Below are 18,036 nucleotides of genomic sequence, written 5' to 3'. Positions count from 1 at the left end.
AGACGGCGACCGGAGCAGCGGTGTATGAGTCTGTAAGCCCTGTGTTTTTACGTGCTGCAAAGTCATTAAAAAGAACCCCGAATCTCGTCAACAACTCAGTGTTTTGATGCTGTTTCTTCATGCTCAACTCAGCAACGTATGAGTGAGGGAGTTAACCCCGAAGAAACTAGTAACTTCGGCCCTGGAGAAAGCGTCTCCCCTGTGTCATCAGACTACGGTCAGGGGACAGAAACAGGAAAGGTTAACAGTACTAACGTTTGATTTAGTGCATCAAACTGTTTCTTTTACGTGTTTACTAAATCAGGGAAAAGTTCTCTTTCACGTTTTAACTAACGTTTGATTTCAACTTCATCTTCATAGACTCCAATGCATTCCTAACGTGCGGTTGGCTCTATTCAATAGAATTCTATGTAGAGGAGACCTTACCATGAGAGTGAATGGAGTTATCAGAACGCTGGTTTGTAGTGTATTAATAAAGTTTGACTGACTTATCTGACTGTTTTGTTGACATTCTCTTTAGCACAGCTCCATCTAGTGGATGCATAACGCAACCCCAGTCAAACGTTTGACTGCAGTAGCTTCTATTCTATGCGCCTTATAATCCGGTGCGCCATATATATGAAACAAGTTCTAAAATAGGCCATTCATTGAAGGTGCGCCTTATAATCCGGTGCGCCTTATAGTGCGGAAAATACGGTAGTTTTATGAAGCTAAACTGAAGCTTGTGTTAATAACAGTCACAGATTATGTCTTTTGCTGTTTACAGATAAGGCAAAAAGTGAACCAGCAAGACAAAGAGAAGAAATACCACTAAAGATTTCTCCTGGAACCATCTCTGATAGTAAACCCAAAGATACTCCTCTGAGACGGCGGAGTCCTGTGGTCCAACACACTGACAACCCATTGTCTGAAGACAACAGTGACAGCACCACTGGACCACCATGAGCTGCTGCTTCTGACAATAATTCAACTGATTGAGGCGGTGGGGATGTTTACATACATTATTATTATTATTTACTCTACCTCTGTTTTTTAAATCTGTTATTAGTCTATAATTGCATGTGATTATTATGAGAGTTGTTTTAAAATCATATGGACCACTGAGATGTTTTGTATTATATTAAATTGTGTGTGTTGTATTGGGCTTAACTGGTCTTTTAAAATAATTTCAGAATACGGACAGAATTTGCACAAAATGTTGGCTGCATTATTTAAATATCATGGTCTACTTCTTATGTTTCATCTGTCTTTCTTTCTAAAATGTGAAATTTCTTGTTTATTTTCAACACTGCTTAAATGAACCGCTTTTGTTTTTTTTATTTATTAAAATGTAGATAAAAACCAAAGAAAAACATTTTTGTTACATTTTGTGACTGTGAATGCCACTAATTATTTTTATTATCTCATCAAAACTATTGGAAGGAATTTAATATGGTATTTAGTATCAATTTATCTTTGAAAGTAATTATGGTTTATTAGCACTATTTATGCTAACATGCAGTCAAACATTCTACATCACTCTGCATGTAACAAATGTTATAAAGTGTTTCACTCAGTGAACTGATTTACTGGAATAAAGAAACTTTTCAATAATATTTGAATTTATTGAATGGGTCTGTAATTGGTCAAGGTTCATAACAAATTCATTTTCGAGCTACGCAGAGAAATGGCAGAATTCCTGAAAGAAGAAAAACTCCACATTGCATCGTTTTGTTGACCCAGAGTGTGTTGCTAAGTTGGCATGTCCTCCAGACATATTCACCATACTGAACTGCCTCAAGCTCTCAATCCAAGGAGGCCACACATGTAACCTTGAAGCTGGTGACAAAGTCGCTGCCTTGAAGCAGAACACAGACCTCTGGAGAAGAAGGATACAAGATGGTGTAACAGACGTGTTCCCCCAACTGACTGAGTTTCTAAACAAAGAGAACTTGTCTGTTGCTATTGTGAGGAACGTTGTAGCTTCACACTAACATCACTGTGTGAGCACTTCAGCTCATCCTTCTGTGATGGGAACACTGATGCCTGGGACTGGGTCCATGATCCACTCACCAGCTGCAACAGAAAATGGCTCTGGGATTCATCTTGTGACATCCTGTTCCTTTTCCTACCACTTATCCCTGAGAATCAACTCTGACCATCTTCCCTGTCCCTCCTGATGAAAAGCAGGCCCAGACCATGATGCAACCTCCACCATGTTTGACAGTGGGGATGGTGTGTTCAGGATGATGAGCTGTGTTGCTTTTACGCCAAACATATCGTTTTGCATTGGGGCCAAACAGTTTGATTTTGGTTTCATCTGACCAGAGCACCTTCTTCCACATGTTTGGTGTGTCTCCCAGGTGGCTTGTGGCAAACTTTAAATGAGACTTTTTATGGATCTCTTTGAGAAATAGCTTTCATCTTGCCGCTCTTCCATAAAGGCCAGATTTATGCAGCATACGACTGATTGTTGTCCTATGGACAGACTCTCCCACCTCAGCTGCAGATCTCTGCAGTTCATCCAGAATGATCATGGGCCTCTTGGCTGCATCTCTGATCAATCTACTCCTTGTTCAAGATGAAAGTTTAGAGTGACGGCCGGGTCTTGGTAGATTTGCAGTGGTCTGATACTCCTTCCATGTTAATATGATTGCTTGCACAGTGCTCCTCGGGCTGTTTAAAGCTTGGGAAATCTTTTTGTATCCAAATCTGGCTTTAAACTTCTCCACAACAGTATCTCGGACCTGCCTGGTGTGTTCCTTGGTCTTCATGATGCTCTCTGCACTTTGAACAGAACCCTGAGACTATCACAGAGCAGGTGCATTTATATGGAGACTTGATTACACACAGGTGGATTCTATTTATCTTCATCAGTCATTTGGGACAACATTGGATCATTCAGAGATCCTTACTGAACTTCTGGAGTGAGTTTGCTGCACTGAAAGTAAAGAGGCCGAATAATATTGCACGCCCCACTTTTCAGTTTTTTATTTGTTAAAAAAGTTTGACACATCCAATAAATTTCATTCCACTTCACGATTGTGTCCCACTTGTTGATTCTTCACAAAAAATTAGAATTTTATATCTTTATGTTTGAAGCCTGAAATGTGGCAAGAGGTTGACCAGTTCAAGGGGTCCGAATACTTTCGCAAGGCACTGTAGCTTTATAGACCGCGACAAATGGGCGTGACCTAGCGGGCCCTGCGGCGGCCTTAACAGGTTAAAATTTATTACATAAACATGAACAAATAAATAATGGTATGATGTGAAACGTAACTTAAATAATTTTTAAATGTGTTTAGACGTCTTCTAATATATGTTGTCAAAAATGCATATGAAATTTATATTCCTATCAAACAAATTTGAGGTTTTAAGGTTGAAAAGTTTAAAATATAAATAATTCCTACAAGTATCTAGGAGTGGAAAAGGCATTTATCAATGATATCAGTATGATAATTACAAGTTTACACAATGTGAAACAATGTTTCACCCTGTAGGGGGTCCCAGGCCCCCAAGAATTTGAGAACCACAGAAATAGACTAGTCTTTCTATAGTTGGTGTATGTGTAATCACATGTAAGTATCTTTGAGTTATTTTTTAATAGACAAATAGGTGTGTAAGGAGGATGGATACTTTCAGTCATTTCCACTGGATGAGGATCTTCTGACTGGTTGAAGTCTTTAAATCTTGTGACCGAGCAATAATATGGCAGTCTCTTTATGATAAAATATGCGCTTTAGAACCGCATTGTGCAATAAAAATAACGCACCCCGCCAGTTTAAGACAACTAGTTAAGAAACGGTCGGTTATTGACCATACTGGCTTGCCATATTAATACATATAAAACCCGCGCGTAACTAAACAGGAAACGCACACGCCACTTGACACAACACCTGTGAGTTCAGATAACACCTGTTAGAAAACACCTGAGACCGACAGTAATATGGACCTGCGAGCGAAGAAGACGTTTAAGGATTTTTATCTTCAGGCTTCCATAATCTGTTTGGTGTCTACGTGGAAACCTGTTGAAGGTAAACAGTAAAATTAGTTTTTAACCAACTGTCAGTGAAAACAGATTTAAGGCCTGTTATACTCGACAATCCCGAACCTCGTTTAAATTGCAGCAGTGCGTCACTTTGACATAAATCTTCAACATCTACGTCTGTGAAAACTGATTGTTGGCCTTTGGGGTTTATTTTTTTCACCGGGGATCAGTAAAGATTTAACAAAAAAATATGTACAGGTGAGAGGGACGAGCTGACAAACAAACAAGCTTGTTAACCCTAATAAAGTTCCAGTGGAAACTACATTCACCTGCCGGGGTTTTAAATGGGCAGGAGGAAGACGCTGATGGAGGTTATATTCACAGATGGGTAATAAGGCAGCAACCCGGTAGAGTTTCATATTAAATTAAGAAGTAACAAAATCTAGGATTTAATACATAATACCTCGGTTAGAAAAGTCTTTACAGTATATAGACCCGCGTATTGATCCAGTCAGCCGATGTGTTGGGCGGAGTGATTGTTTTTAACGTGCTTGAACGGATTGTTTGGATGCGTTCAGGATTCACTGGACGTCACTTTGTGGACAGGGCCCCATGATAAGAAGGTCCTGTAGAAATTAACATAAATTAAGACTGTTCTAAATGGAGGATTTAACAGGTTTGAATTTACAGAAGAAAGGGTTGGAAATTTTTTTTTAAATGAAAACTATTTTTATTGCAATCGAAGAATAGTGAATTGCCTTAAAATATGAACGTTGCACTAATACCTTCCTGTTAAATCTGACCTTAAAATAAGTGACAAAGTATTTATTACTATGCAGGATATCATGTAAGACAATAAACACAAGAATTAAGCAATTTGTTAACCTTAACAGATAATTTTGGGGAAAAGCTGAACTGGAAATGGACTAAAAGGCAAATACAAAAAACTCAATCATTAAAAATGTATGAATAAATTCTAAATATTAAATTAGCAAATAAATATTTGTAACTACTAATAATATCAAGTTATTTTGATCAAATAGATGTGTTCATATTTTAGTGATACTACTGAAAGATCCCATAATTAGTCTTGTTTTTTTTTTTTTTTAGTATATTGACCAGATATTTGGCCAAAAAAACTAAAATCCTCTTAATGTGACATTCCTTCCAAAGAGTAAAGGTTCCAGGTTAAAACATGTTTGTGCCACATTTAATGGCTGCTAGAATGATTCATTCAAATATATCTGTAAAACTCTCAATTCAAAGTCGATGACTTTCTGTTCTGCTGGTAGAAGTCCACCGATATTATCTCCATGTCAGTGAATCAGACGGTGTGTTCCCAGTTATTTTAAACCACTGGGTCTGAAGGCAGATCCTTAACGTACCCTTTAAGTCCTGGGTGTGAAATTGTCCAAACTGCAAAAACAAGAGGTTGCTGAGGAACACAAAGATGTTGCATTAAGATTCTGCACCTTACTTTCAGCTGAAATCCCTCTTCTGTTTACAGGTGGCTATGATGTGATTGGTGCATCTCAGCCAATCAGAGCTGCTCCTGGTGATGATGTCATCTTGCCATGTTGGGTCAGTCCTGAGTGGAACGCGACGAGGAAGACGGTGGCGTGGTCCAGACTGAACATAACACAGAACTCCTCAACCCAAAAATATGTTTTGTTGTACAGGGACTTTAAATTGGACAAAGACGCGATGATGGAGTCGTACATCCGGAGGGTGTCTCTGTTGCCTGGCAACCTGAGTGTTGGAAACCTATCGCTGAAACTCACCAATGTGACGGTCAACGACAGTGGGAGCTATCAATGTTTTCTCCCAAGCCTGAAGAAATTCACTACAGTTCAATTTATTGTGGGCGAGTAAATGTTCATACTGAAGGTTTTAATTAGTTTTAATTGTTTGCTTGTTTCTGACCCAAACTTTTCCAAAACATTTTCAGATTCGTCAGCGGCTGGAAACCTGAACACTTCAGAGTACAGTGAGTTAAAAGGAAAAATCATGCAATATTTTACCCTCATTGTGAAGATTATTGTTTTTAATTGTTTTTTCAATTATTTAACTTTGTTTTCAGATTGGCTGCATGTTCTTTGGGTTCTCCTGGTTGGCATCCCTGTTAGTTTTTACCTCTTTAAAAAAAGAAAAGTGCCACATTTAATGGCTGCTAGAATGATTCATTCAAATATATCTGTAAAACTCTCAATTCAAAGTCGATGACTTTCTGTTCTGCTGGTAGAAGTCCACCGATATTATCTCCATGTCAGTGAATCAGACGGTGTGTTCCCAGTTATTTTAAACCACTGGGTCTGAAGGCAGATCCTTAACGTACCCTTTAAGTCCTGGGTGTGAAATTGTCCAAACTGCAAAAACAAGAGGTTGCTGAGGAACACAAAGATGCTTGCATTAAGATTCTGCACCTTACTTTCAGCTGAAATCCCTCTTCTGTTTACAGGTGGCTATGATGTGATTGGTGCATCTCAGCCAATCAGAGCTGCTCCTGGTGATGATGTCATCTTGCCATGTTGGGTCAGTCCTGAGTGGAACGCGACGAGGAAGACGGTGGCGTGGTCCAGACTGAACATAACACAGAACTCCTCAACCCAAAAATATGTTTTGTTGTACAAGGACTTTAAATTGGACAAAGACGCGATGATGGAGTCGTACATCCGGAGGGTGTCTCTGTTGCCTGGCAACCTGAGTGTTGGAAACCTATCGCTGAAACTCACCAATGTGACGGTCAACGACAGTGGGAGCTATCAATGTTTTCTCCCAAGCCTGAAGAAATTCACTACAGTTCAATTTATTGTGGGCGAGTAAATGTTCATACTGAAGGTTTTAATTAGTTTTAATTGTTTGCTTGTTTCTGACCCAAACTTTTCCAAAACATTTTCAGATTCGTCAGCGGCTGGAAACCTGAACACTTCAGAGTACAGTGAGTTAAAAGGAAAAATCATGCAATATTTTACCCTCATTGTGAAGATTATTGTTTTTAATTGTTTTTTCAATTATTTAACTTTGTTTTCAGATTGGCTGCATGTTCTTTGGGTTCTCCTGGTTGGCATCCCTGTTAGTTTTTACCTCTTTAAAAAAAGAAAAGTAGGTCTGACAGAAATAAAACATGTTGCTCTTTCAAAGCCTTCAGATGTTCACATAAATGAAAAACTGTTATATTTGTCGATTCTTTTCAAGAGATCGAGTCGAGCAAACCTTGGTCAGACCTGTTGTGAAGGTGAGAGCTCCTCAGAGTCCTTCCTCCAGCAGGTGTCCTTTAGTCCATTGTGACTCAGCTGATGTTAAACATGTAAGTCTGACCTGAACTTTGTTTGTAGTGTTTTTATGTATCTGGGCAGTAAGGTGGGGATCTAAAAGTGGGAGCAATGAATTTATTCATTTCTTTAAAACATTGAAACTTGTTGCTTTTCTTGTATTTGTCAGCTGTAGTCTGTGTTTCCATATTTGGATGGAAATAATTCAGTGACTTGCAGCATTCACTCTTCCTGGAAGAGCATGTAGAGACAGTGGACAGTCACTGGCGTTGACTTTGCAGCAATCCCTCATACTGAGCATGCATGTAGCGACAGTGGACAGTCACTGGCGTTGACTTTGCAGCAATCCCTCATACTGAGCATGCATGTAGCGACAGTGGAGAGGAAAACTCCCTTTTAACAGGAAGAAACCTCCAGTGTGAGCGGCCATCTGCCACGACCGACTGGGGGTTTGAGAGAAAAGAGCAGAGACACAAAGAGAACAAATAAGCACTGATCCAGGAGTACTTTCTATAGAAAAGAAAAGTGAAACATTAATGGTTATAGCTCCTTTAGTGGCTTCATCTTGGAGAGAAAAAAAGATGAACTCTGAGCCAGTTTTTAAGTCTAGAGTATGAAAAACAGCACTTACGGTTACACCTAAAAGCCACACCTAAAGATGTAGCTTCTCTGAGGAGAAAAGAGAGAGAACATAAAGTTAGAAGCTGAAATAACAGCAAATAATGCAAAATTGGAGAGTAGTATGAGAATGTAGCAGAGAGAGTGAAAGTGGTCATTATGCCTTCCAGCAGCCTAGGCCTATAGCAGCATAACTACAGAGATAGCTCACCATAGACGGCTGTAGATAGGCACCAGCTCCACTGTGACCCTGTGTGGAGGAATAGAACTTGGATGGATGATTCTGGTGAAGGGAAGCGCTCACAGAGAAACTTGTGGACTTATCATTCATTTCTGAAATAAATCAGAGTACCGTATTTTCCGCACTTTAAGGTGTCAAAAAATGACAGTGCGCCTTGTAATCCGGAGCGCCTTATAAATGGATCAATTGGTTAATTGGTTGATCCATACTAGTTGTACACGGCGCTTTGTCAAAATGTTTCAGTACGACTGGTAAACTACAAAGCCGCACCGCTTGCAGCATTACGGCTACCGTAGTCAGGGGCGTCGCCGAAGTAATAGCGGTAAACACCTGTACTATGCTTACTCCTAGTCCAACATCACTTGTGTGTGTATAACGTTTGAATGTACTGTTGCAGGAATTGCCTGAACTATATGTGATTAGAAGCTCAGTGTGTGGGGTGTATGTTTCGTGTGTGTGTATGGAAGATGTTGACATTACTCCTCCGGACAGAGGTGGCGCTGTGTGCTGCCGTAGCTGAGAATCAAGAGTGAAGGAGTGACGTCGGTATTATTGTGTGTGTGGGGTGGGTAGAGACGGCGACCGGAGCAGCGGTGTATGAGTCTGTAAGCCCTGTGTTTTTACGTGCTGCAAAGTCATTAAAAAGAACCCCGAATCTCGTCAACAACTCAGTGTTTTGATGCTGTTTCTTCATGCTCAACTCAGCAACGTATGAGTGAGGGAGTTAACCCCGAAGAAACTAGTAACTTCGGCCCTGGAGAAAGCGTCTCCTCTGTGTCATCAGACTACGGTCAGGGGACAGAAACAGGAAAGGTTAACAGTACTAACGTTTGATTTAGTGCATCAAACTGTTTCTTTTACGTGTTTACTAAATCAGGGAAAAGTTCTCTTTCACGTTTTAACTAACGTTTGATTTCAACTTCATCTTCATAGACTCCAATGCATTCCTAACGTGCGGTTGGCTCTATTCAATAGAATTCTATGTAGAGGAGACCTTACCATGAGAGTGAATGGAGTTATCAGAACGCTGGTTTGTAGTGTATTAATAAAGTTTGACTGACTTATCTGACTGTTTTGTTGACATTCTCTTTAGCACAGCTCCATCTAGTGGATGCATAACGCAACCCCAGTCAAACGTTTGACTGCAGTAGCTTCTATTCTATGCGCCTTATAATCCGGTGCGCCATATATATGAAACAAGTTCTAAAATAGGCCATTCATTGAAGGTGCGCCTTATAATCCGGTGCGCCTTATAGTGCGGAAAATACGGTAGTTTTATGAAGCTAAACTGAAGCTTGTGTTAATAACAGTCACAGATTATGTCTTTTGCTGTTTACAGATAAGGCAAAAAGTGAACCAGCAAGACAAAGAGAAGAAATACCACTAAAGATTTCTCCTGGAACCATCTCTGATAGTAAACCCAAAGATTCTCCTCTGAGATGGCGGAGTCCTGTGGTCCAACACACTGACAACCCATTGTCTGAAGACAACAGTGACAGCACCACTGGACCACCATGAGCTGCTGCTTCTGACAATAATTCAACTGATTGAGGCGGTGGGGATGTTTACATACATTATTATTATTATTTACTCTACCTCTGTTTTTTAAATCTGTTATTAGTCTATAATTGCATGTGATTATTATGAGAGTTGTTTTAAAATCATATGGACCACTGAGATGTTTTGTATTATATTAAATTGTGTGTGTTGTATTGGGCTTAACTGGTCTTTTAAAATAATTTCAGAATACGGACAGAATTTGCACAAAATGTTGGCTGCATTATTTAAATATCATGGTCTACTTCTTATGTTTCATCTGTCTTTCTTTCTAAAATGTGAAATTTCTTGTTTATTTTCAACACTGCTTAAATGAACCGCTTTTGTTTTTTTTTTTTTGATTAAAATGTAGATAAAAACCAAAGAAAAACATTTTTGTTACATTTTGTGACTGTGAATGCCACTAATTATTTTTATTATCTCATCAAAACTATTGGAAGGAATTTAATATGGTATTTAGTATCAATTTATCTTTGAAAGTAATTATGGTTTATTAGCACTATTTATGCTAACATGCAGTCAAACATTCTACATCACTCTGCATGTAACAAATGTTATAAAGTGTTTCACTCAGTGAACTGATTTACTGGAATAAAGAAACTTTTCAATAATATTTGAATTTATTGAATGGGTCTGTAATTGGTCAAGGTTCATAACAAATTCATTTTCGAGCTACGCAGAGAAATGGCAGAATTCCTGACAGAGGAAAAACTCCACATTGCATCGTTTTGTTGACCCAGAGTGTGTTGCTAAGTTGGCATGTCCTCCAGACATATTCACCATACTGAACTGCCTCAAGCTCTCAATCCAAGGAGGCCACACATGTAACCTTGAAGCTGGTGACAAAGTCGCTGCCTTGAAGCAGAACACAGACCTCTGGAGAAGAAGGATACAAGATGGTGTAACAGACGTGTTCCCCCAACTGACTGAGTTTCTAAACAAAGAGAACTTGTCTGTTGCTATTGTGAGGAACGTTGTAGCTTCACACTAACATCACTGTGTGAGCACTTCAGCTCATCCTTCTGTGATGGGAACACTGATGCCTGGGACTGGGTCCATGATCCACTCACCAGCTGCAACAGAAAATGGCTCGGGGATTCATCTTGTGACATCCTGTTCCTTTTCCTACCACTTATCCCTGAGAATCAACTCTGATCGTATTCAAGAATAATTACAGGATTCATTTACAATTGGAAAATGATGTTAGAGTCTGTCATCCATCCCTCCAAGAACATAAAAACTGTGAGGTGAGAAACAGGCTCATCTTTAAAAATGAGATCGCGGTGTTTCAACCTACAGTGCCTTGCGAAAGTATTCGGCCCCCTTGAACTGTTCAACCTCTTGCCACATTTCAGGCTTCAAACAAAGACATAAAATTCTAATTTTTTGTGAAGAATCAACAACAAGTGGGACACAATCGTGAAGTGGAATGAAATTTATTGGATATGTCAAACTTTTTTAACAAATAAAAAACAGAAACGTGGGGTGTCCAATATTATTCAGCCCCCTTGCGTTAATACTTTGTAGCGCCACCCTTTGCTGCAATTACAGCTGCAAGTCGCTTGGGGTATGTCTCTATCAGTTTTGCACCAAGGGACTGATATTCTTGCCCATTCTTCGTTGCAAAACAGCTGGAGCTCAGTGAGGTTGGATGGAGAACGTTCGTGAACAGCAGTCTTCAGCTTTTTCCACAGATTCTCGATTGGATTCAGGTCTGGACTTTGACTTGGCCATTCCAACACCTGGATACGTTTATTTGTGAACCATTCCATTGTAGATTTGGCTTTATGTTTTGGATCATTGTCTTGTTGGAAGATAAATCTCCATCCCAGTATCTGCCCCTGTATTTGGCCCCATCCATCTTCCCATCAATTTTGACCATCTTCCCTGTCCCTGCTGATGAAAAGCAGGCCCAGACCATGATGCTACCTCCACCATGTTTGACAGTGGGGATGGTGTGTTCAGGATGATGAGCTGTGTTGCTTTTACGCCAAACATATCGTTTTGCATTGGGGCCAAACAGTTTGATTTTGGTTTCATCTGACCAGAGCACCTTCTTCCACATGTTTGGTGTGTCTCCCAGGTGGCTTGTGGCAAACTTTAAACGAGACTTTTTATGGATCTCTTTGAGAAATAGCTTTCATCTTGCCGCTCTTCCATAAAGGCCAGATTTATGCAGCATACGACTGATTGTTGTCCTATGGACAGACTCTCCCACCTCAGCTGCAGATCTCTGCAGTTCATCCAGAATGATCATGGGCCTCTTGGCTGCATCTCTGATCAATCTACTCCTTGTTCAAGATGAAAGTTTAGAGTGACGGCCGGGTCTTGGTAGATTTGCAGTGGTCTGATACTCCTTCCATGTTAATATGATTGCTTGCACAGTGCTCCTCGGGCTGTTTAAAGCTTGGGAAATCTTTTTGTATCCAAATCTGGCTTTAAACTTCTCCACAACAGTATCTCGGACCTGCCTGGTGTGTTCCTTGGTCTTCATGATGCTCTCTGCACTTTGAACAGAACCCTGAGACTATCACAGAGCAGGTGCATTTATATGGAGACTTGATTACACACAGGTGGATTCTATTTATCTTCATCAGTCATTTGGGACAACATTGGATCATTCAGAGATCCTTACTGAACTTCTGGAGTGAGTTTGCTGCACTGAAAGTAAAGAGGCCGAATAATATTGCACGCCCCACTTTTCAGTTTTTTATTTGTTAAAAAAGTTTGACACATCCAATAAATTTCATTCCACTTCACGATTGTGTCCCACTTGTTGATTCTTCACAAAAAATTAGAATTTTATATCTTTATGTTTGAAGCCTGAAATGTGGCAAGAGGTTGACCAGTTCAAGGGGTCCGAATACTTTCGCAAGGCACTGTAGCTTTATAGACCGCGACAAATGGGCGTGACCTAGCGGGCCCTGCGGCGGCCTTAACAGGTTAAAATTTATTACATAAACATGAACAAATAAATAATGGTATGATGTGAAACGTAACTTAAATAATTTTTAAATGTGTTTAGACGTCTTCTAATATATGTTGTCAAAAATGCATATGAAATTTATATTCCTATCAAACAAATTTGAGGTTTTAAGGTTGAAAAGTTTAAAATATAAATAATTCCTACAATATCTAGGAGTGGAAAAGGCATTTATCAATGATATCAGTATGATAATTACAAGTTTACACAATGTGAAACAATGTTTCACCCTGTAGGGGGTCCCAGGCCCCCAAGAATTTGAGAACCACAGAAATAGACTAGTCTTTCTATAGTTGGTGTATGTGTAATCACATGTAAGTATCTTTGAGTTATTTTTTAATAGACAAATAGGTGTGTAAGGAGGATGGATACTTTCAGTCATTTCCACTGGATGAGGATCTTCTGACTGGTTGAAGTCTTTAAATCTTGTGACCGAGCAATAATATGGCAGTCTCTTTATGATAAAATATGCGCTTTAGAACCGCATTGTGCAATAAAAATAACGCACCCCGCCAGTTTAAGACAACTAGTTAAGAAACGGTCGGTTATTGACCATACTGGCTTGCCATATTAATACATATAAAACCCGCGCGTAACTAAACAGGAAACGCACACGCCACTTGACACAACACCTGTGAGTTCAGATAACACCTGTTAGAAAACACCTGAGACCGACAGTAATATGGACCTGCGAGCGAAGAAGACGTTTAAGGATTTTTATCTTCAGGCTTCCATAATCTGTTTGGTGTCTACGTGGAAACCTGTTGAAGGTAAACAGTAAAATTAGTTTTTAACCAACTGTCAGTGAAAACAGATTTAAGGCCTGTTATACTCGACAATCCCGAACCTCGTTTAAATTGCAGCAGTGCGTCACTTTGACATAAATCTTCAACATCTACGTCTGTGAAAACTGATTGTTGGCCTTTGGGGTTTATTTTTTTCACCGGGGATCAGTAAAGATTTAACAAAAAAATATGTACAGGTGAGAGGGACGAGCTGACAAACAAACAAGCTTGTTAACCCTAATAAAGTTCCAGTGGAAACTACATTCACCTGCCGGGGTTTTAAATGGGCAGGAGGAAGACGCTGATGGAGGTTATATTCACAGATGGGTAATAAGGCAGCAACCCGGTAGAGTTTCATATTAAATTAAGAAGTAACAAAATCTAGGATTTAATACATAATACCTCGGTTAGAAAAGTCTTTACAGTATATCGACCCGCGTATTGATCCAGTCAGCCGATGTGTTGGGCGGAGTGATTGTTTTTAACGTGCTTGAACGGATTGTTTGGATGCGTTCAGGATTCACTGGACGTCACTTTGTGGACAGGGCCCCATGATAAGAAGGTCCTGTAGAAATTAACATAAATTAAGACTGTTCTAAATGGAGGATTTAACAGGTTTGAATTTACAGAAGAAAGGGTTGGAAATTTTTTTTTTAATGAAAACTATTTTTATTGCAATCGAAGAATAGTGAATTGCCTTAAAATATGAACGTTGCACTAATACCTTCCTGTTAAATCTGACCTTAAAATAAGTGACAAAGTATTTATTACTATGCAGGATATCATGTAAGACAATAAACACAAGAATTAAGCAATTTGTTAACCTTAACAGATAATTTTGGGGAAAAGCTGAACTGGAAATGGACTAAAAGGCAAATACAAAAAACTCAATCATTAAAAATGTATGAATAAATTCTAAATATTAAATTAGCAAATAAATATTTGTAACTACTAATAATATCAAGTTATTTTGATCAAATAGATGTGTTCATATTTTAGTGATACTACTGAAAGATCCCATAATTAGTCTTGTTTTTTTTTTTTTTTAGTATATTGACCAGATATTTGGCCAAAAAAACTAAAATCCTCTTAATGTGACATTCCTTCCAAAGAGTAAAGGTTCCAGGTTAAAACATGTTTGTGCCACATTTAATGGCTGCTAGAATGATTCATTCAAATATATCTGTAAAACTCTCAATTCAAAGTCGATGACTTTCTGTTCTGCTGGTAGAAGTCCACCGATATTATCTCCATGTCAGTGAATCAGACGGTGTGTTCCCAGTTATTTTAAACCACTGGGTCTGAAGGCAGATCCTTAACGTACCCTTTAAGTCCTGGGTGTGAAATTGTCCAAACTGCAAAAACAAGAGGTTGCTGAGGAACACAAAGATGTTGCATTAAGATTCTGCACCTTACTTTCAGCTGAAATCCCTCTTCTGTTTACAGGTGGCTATGATGTGATTGGTGCATCTCAGCCAATCAGAGCTGCTCCTGGTGATGATGTCATCTTGCCATGTTGGGTCAGTCCTGAGTGGAACGCGACGAGGAAGACGGTGGCGTGGTCCAGACTGAACATAACACAGAACTCCTCAACCCAAAAATATGTTTTGTTGTACAAGGACTTTAAATTGGACAAAGACGCGATGATGGAGTCGTACATCCGGAGGGTGTCTCTGTTGCCTGGCAACCTGAGTGTTGGAAACCTATCGCTGAAACTCACCAATGTGACGGTCAACGACAGTGGGAGCTATGAATGTTTTCTCCCAAGCCTGAAGAAATTCACTACAGTTCAATTTATTGTGGGCGAGTAAATGTTCATACTGAAGGTTTTAATTAGTTTTAATTGTTTGCTTGTTTCTGACCCAAACTTTTCCAAAACATTTTCAGATTCGTCAGCGGCTGGAAACCTGAACACTTCAGAGTACAGTGAGTTAAAAGGAAAAATCATGCAATATTTTACCCTCATTGTGAAGATTATTGTTTTTAATTGTTTTTTCAATTATTTAACTTTGTTTTCAGATTGGCTGCATGTTCTTTGGGTTCTCCTGGTTGGCATCCCTGTTAGTTTTTACCTCTTTTAAAAAAAGAAAAGTGCCACATTTAATGGCTGCTAGAATGATTCATTCAAATATATCTGTAAAACTCTCAATTCAAAGTCGATGACTTTCTGTTCTGCTGGTAGAAGTCCACCGATATTATCTCCATGTCAGTGAATCAGACGGTGTGTTCCCAGTTATTTTAAACCACTGGGTCTGAAGGCAGATCCTTAACGTACCCTTTAAGTCCTGGGTGTGAAATTGTCCAAACTGCAAAAACAAGAGGTTGCTGAGGAACACAAAGATGTTGCATTAAGATTCTGCACCTTACTTTCAGCTGAAATCCCTCTTCTGTTTACAGGTGGCTATGATGTGATTGGTGCATCTCAGCCAATCAGAGCTGCTCCTGGTGATGATGTCATCTTGCCATGTTGGGTCAGTCCTGAGTGGAACGCGACGAGGAAGACGGTGGCGTGGTCCAGACTGAACATAACACAGAACTCCTCAACCCAAAAATATGTTTTGTTGTACAAGGACTTTAAATTGGACAAAGACGCGATGATGGAGTCGTACATCCGGAGGGTGTCTCTGTTGCCTGGCAACCTGAGTGTTGGAAACCTATCGCTGAAACTCACCAATGTGACGGTCAACGACAGTGGGAGCTATCAATGTTTTCTCCCAAGCCTGAAGAAATTCACTACAGTTCAATTTATTGTGGGCGAGTAAATGTTCATACTGAAGGTTTTAATTAGTTTTAATTGTTTGCTTGTTTCTGACCCAAACTTTTCCAAAACATTTTCAGATTCGTCAGCGGCTGGAAACCTGAACACTTCAGAGTACAGTGAGTTAAAAGGAAAAATCATGCAATATTTTACCCTCATTGTGAAGATTATTGTTTTTAATTGTTTTTTCAATTATTTAACTTTGTTTTCAGATTGGCTGCATGTTCTTTGGGTTCTCCTGGTTGGCATCCCTGTTAGTTTTTACCTCTTTAAAAAAAGAAAAGTAGGTCTGACAGAAATAAAACATGTTGCTCTTTCAAAGCCTTCAGATGTTCACATAAATGAAAAACTGTTATATTTGTCGATTCTTTTCAAGAGATCGAGTCGAGCAAACCTTGGTCAGACCTGTTGTGAAGGTGAGAGCTCCTCAGAGTCCTTCCTCCAGCAGGTGTCCTTTAGTCCATTGTGACTCAGCTGATGTTAAACATGTAAGTCTGACCTGAACTTTGTTTGTAGTGTTTTTATGTATCTGGGCAGTAAGGTGGGGATCTAAAAGTGGGAGCAATGAATTTATTCATTTCTTTAAAACATTGAAACTTGTTGCTTTTCTTGTATTTGTCAGCTGTAGTCTGTGTTTCCATATTTGGATGGAAATAATTCAGTGACTTGCAGCATTCACTCTTCCTGGAAGAGCATGTAGAGACAGTGGACAGTCACTGGCGTTGACTTTGCAGCAATCCCTCATACTGAGCATGCATGTAGCGACAGTGGACAGTCACTGGCGTTGACTTTGCAGCAATCCCTCATACTGAGCATGCATGTAGCGACAGTGGAGAGGAAAACTCCCTTTTAACAGGAAGAAACCTCCAGTGTGAGCGGCCATCTGCCACGACCGACTGGGGGTTTGAGAGAAAAGAGCAGAGACACAAAGAGAACAAATAAGCACTGATCCAGGAGTACTTTCTATAGAAAAGAAAAGTGAAACATTAATGGTTATAGCTCCTTTAGTGGCTTCATCTAGGAGAGAAAAAAGAAGATGAACTCTGAGCCAGTTTTTAAGTCTAGAGTATGAAAGACAGCACTTACGGTTACACCTAAAAGCCACACCTAAAGATGTAGCTTCTCTGAGGAGAAAAGAGAGAGAACATAAAGTTAGAAGCTGAAATAACAGCAAATAATGCAAAATTGGAGAGTAGTATGAGAATGTAGCAGAGAGAGTGAAAGTGGTCATTATGCCTTCCAGCAGCCTAGGCCTATAGCAGCATAACTACAGAGATAGCTCACCATAGACGGCTGTAGATAGGCACCAGCTCCACTGTGACCCTGTGTGGAGGAATAGAACTTGGATGGATGATTCTGGTGAAGGGAAGCGCTCACAGAGAAACTTGTGGACTTATCATTCATTTCTGAAATAAATCAGAGTACCGTATTTTCCGCACTTTAAGGTGTCAAAAAATGACAGTGCGCCTTGTAATCCGGAGCGCCTTATAAATGGATCAATTGGTTAATTGGTTGATCCATACTAGTTGTACACGGCGCTTTGTCAAAATGTTTCAGTACGACTGGTAAACTACAAAGCCGCACCGCTTGCAGCATTACGGCTACCGTAGTCAGGGGCGTCGCCGAAGTAATAGCGGTAAACACCTGTACTATGCTTACTCCTAGTCCAACATCACTTGTGTGTGTATAACGTTTGAATGTACTGTTGCAGGAATTGCCTGAACTATATGTGATTAGAAGCTCAGTGTGTGGGGTGTATGTTTCGTGTGTGTGTATGGAAGATGTTGACATTACTCCTCCGGACAGAGGTGGCGCTGTGTGCTGCCGTAGCTGAGAATCAAGAGTGAAGGAGTGA

The 18,036-nt window shown here is 39.7% G+C and overlaps 1 protein-coding gene across 1 annotated transcript in view; it reads left to right on the top strand.

Annotated features, from left to right (window-relative positions):
• The window catches only part of LOC124881030, a 208,438-nt gene that overhangs the window by 171,384 nt on the left and 19,018 nt on the right, over window positions 1-18,036 (top strand). The window contains exons 12-19 of the mRNA XM_047386514.1: window positions 5,475-5,831; window positions 5,916-5,954; window positions 6,426-6,782; window positions 6,867-6,905; window positions 14,870-15,226; window positions 15,311-15,349; window positions 15,821-16,177; window positions 16,262-16,300. Of these exons, the coding sequence (XP_047242470.1) occupies window positions 5,475-5,831; window positions 5,916-5,954; window positions 6,426-6,782; window positions 6,867-6,905; window positions 14,870-15,226; window positions 15,311-15,349; window positions 15,821-16,177; window positions 16,262-16,300 (1,584 nt within the window). The remainder of the gene's footprint in view (window positions 1-5,474; window positions 5,832-5,915; window positions 5,955-6,425; window positions 6,783-6,866; window positions 6,906-14,869; window positions 15,227-15,310; window positions 15,350-15,820; window positions 16,178-16,261; window positions 16,301-18,036) is intronic.

Source organism: Girardinichthys multiradiatus, chromosome 14, assembly GCF_021462225.1.
Source record: "Girardinichthys multiradiatus isolate DD_20200921_A chromosome 14, DD_fGirMul_XY1, whole genome shotgun sequence".
In the NCBI taxonomy this organism is placed as follows: domain Eukaryota; kingdom Metazoa; phylum Chordata; class Actinopteri; order Cyprinodontiformes; family Goodeidae; genus Girardinichthys; species Girardinichthys multiradiatus.
This window is presented reverse-complemented; position numbering and strand designations above follow the sequence as displayed.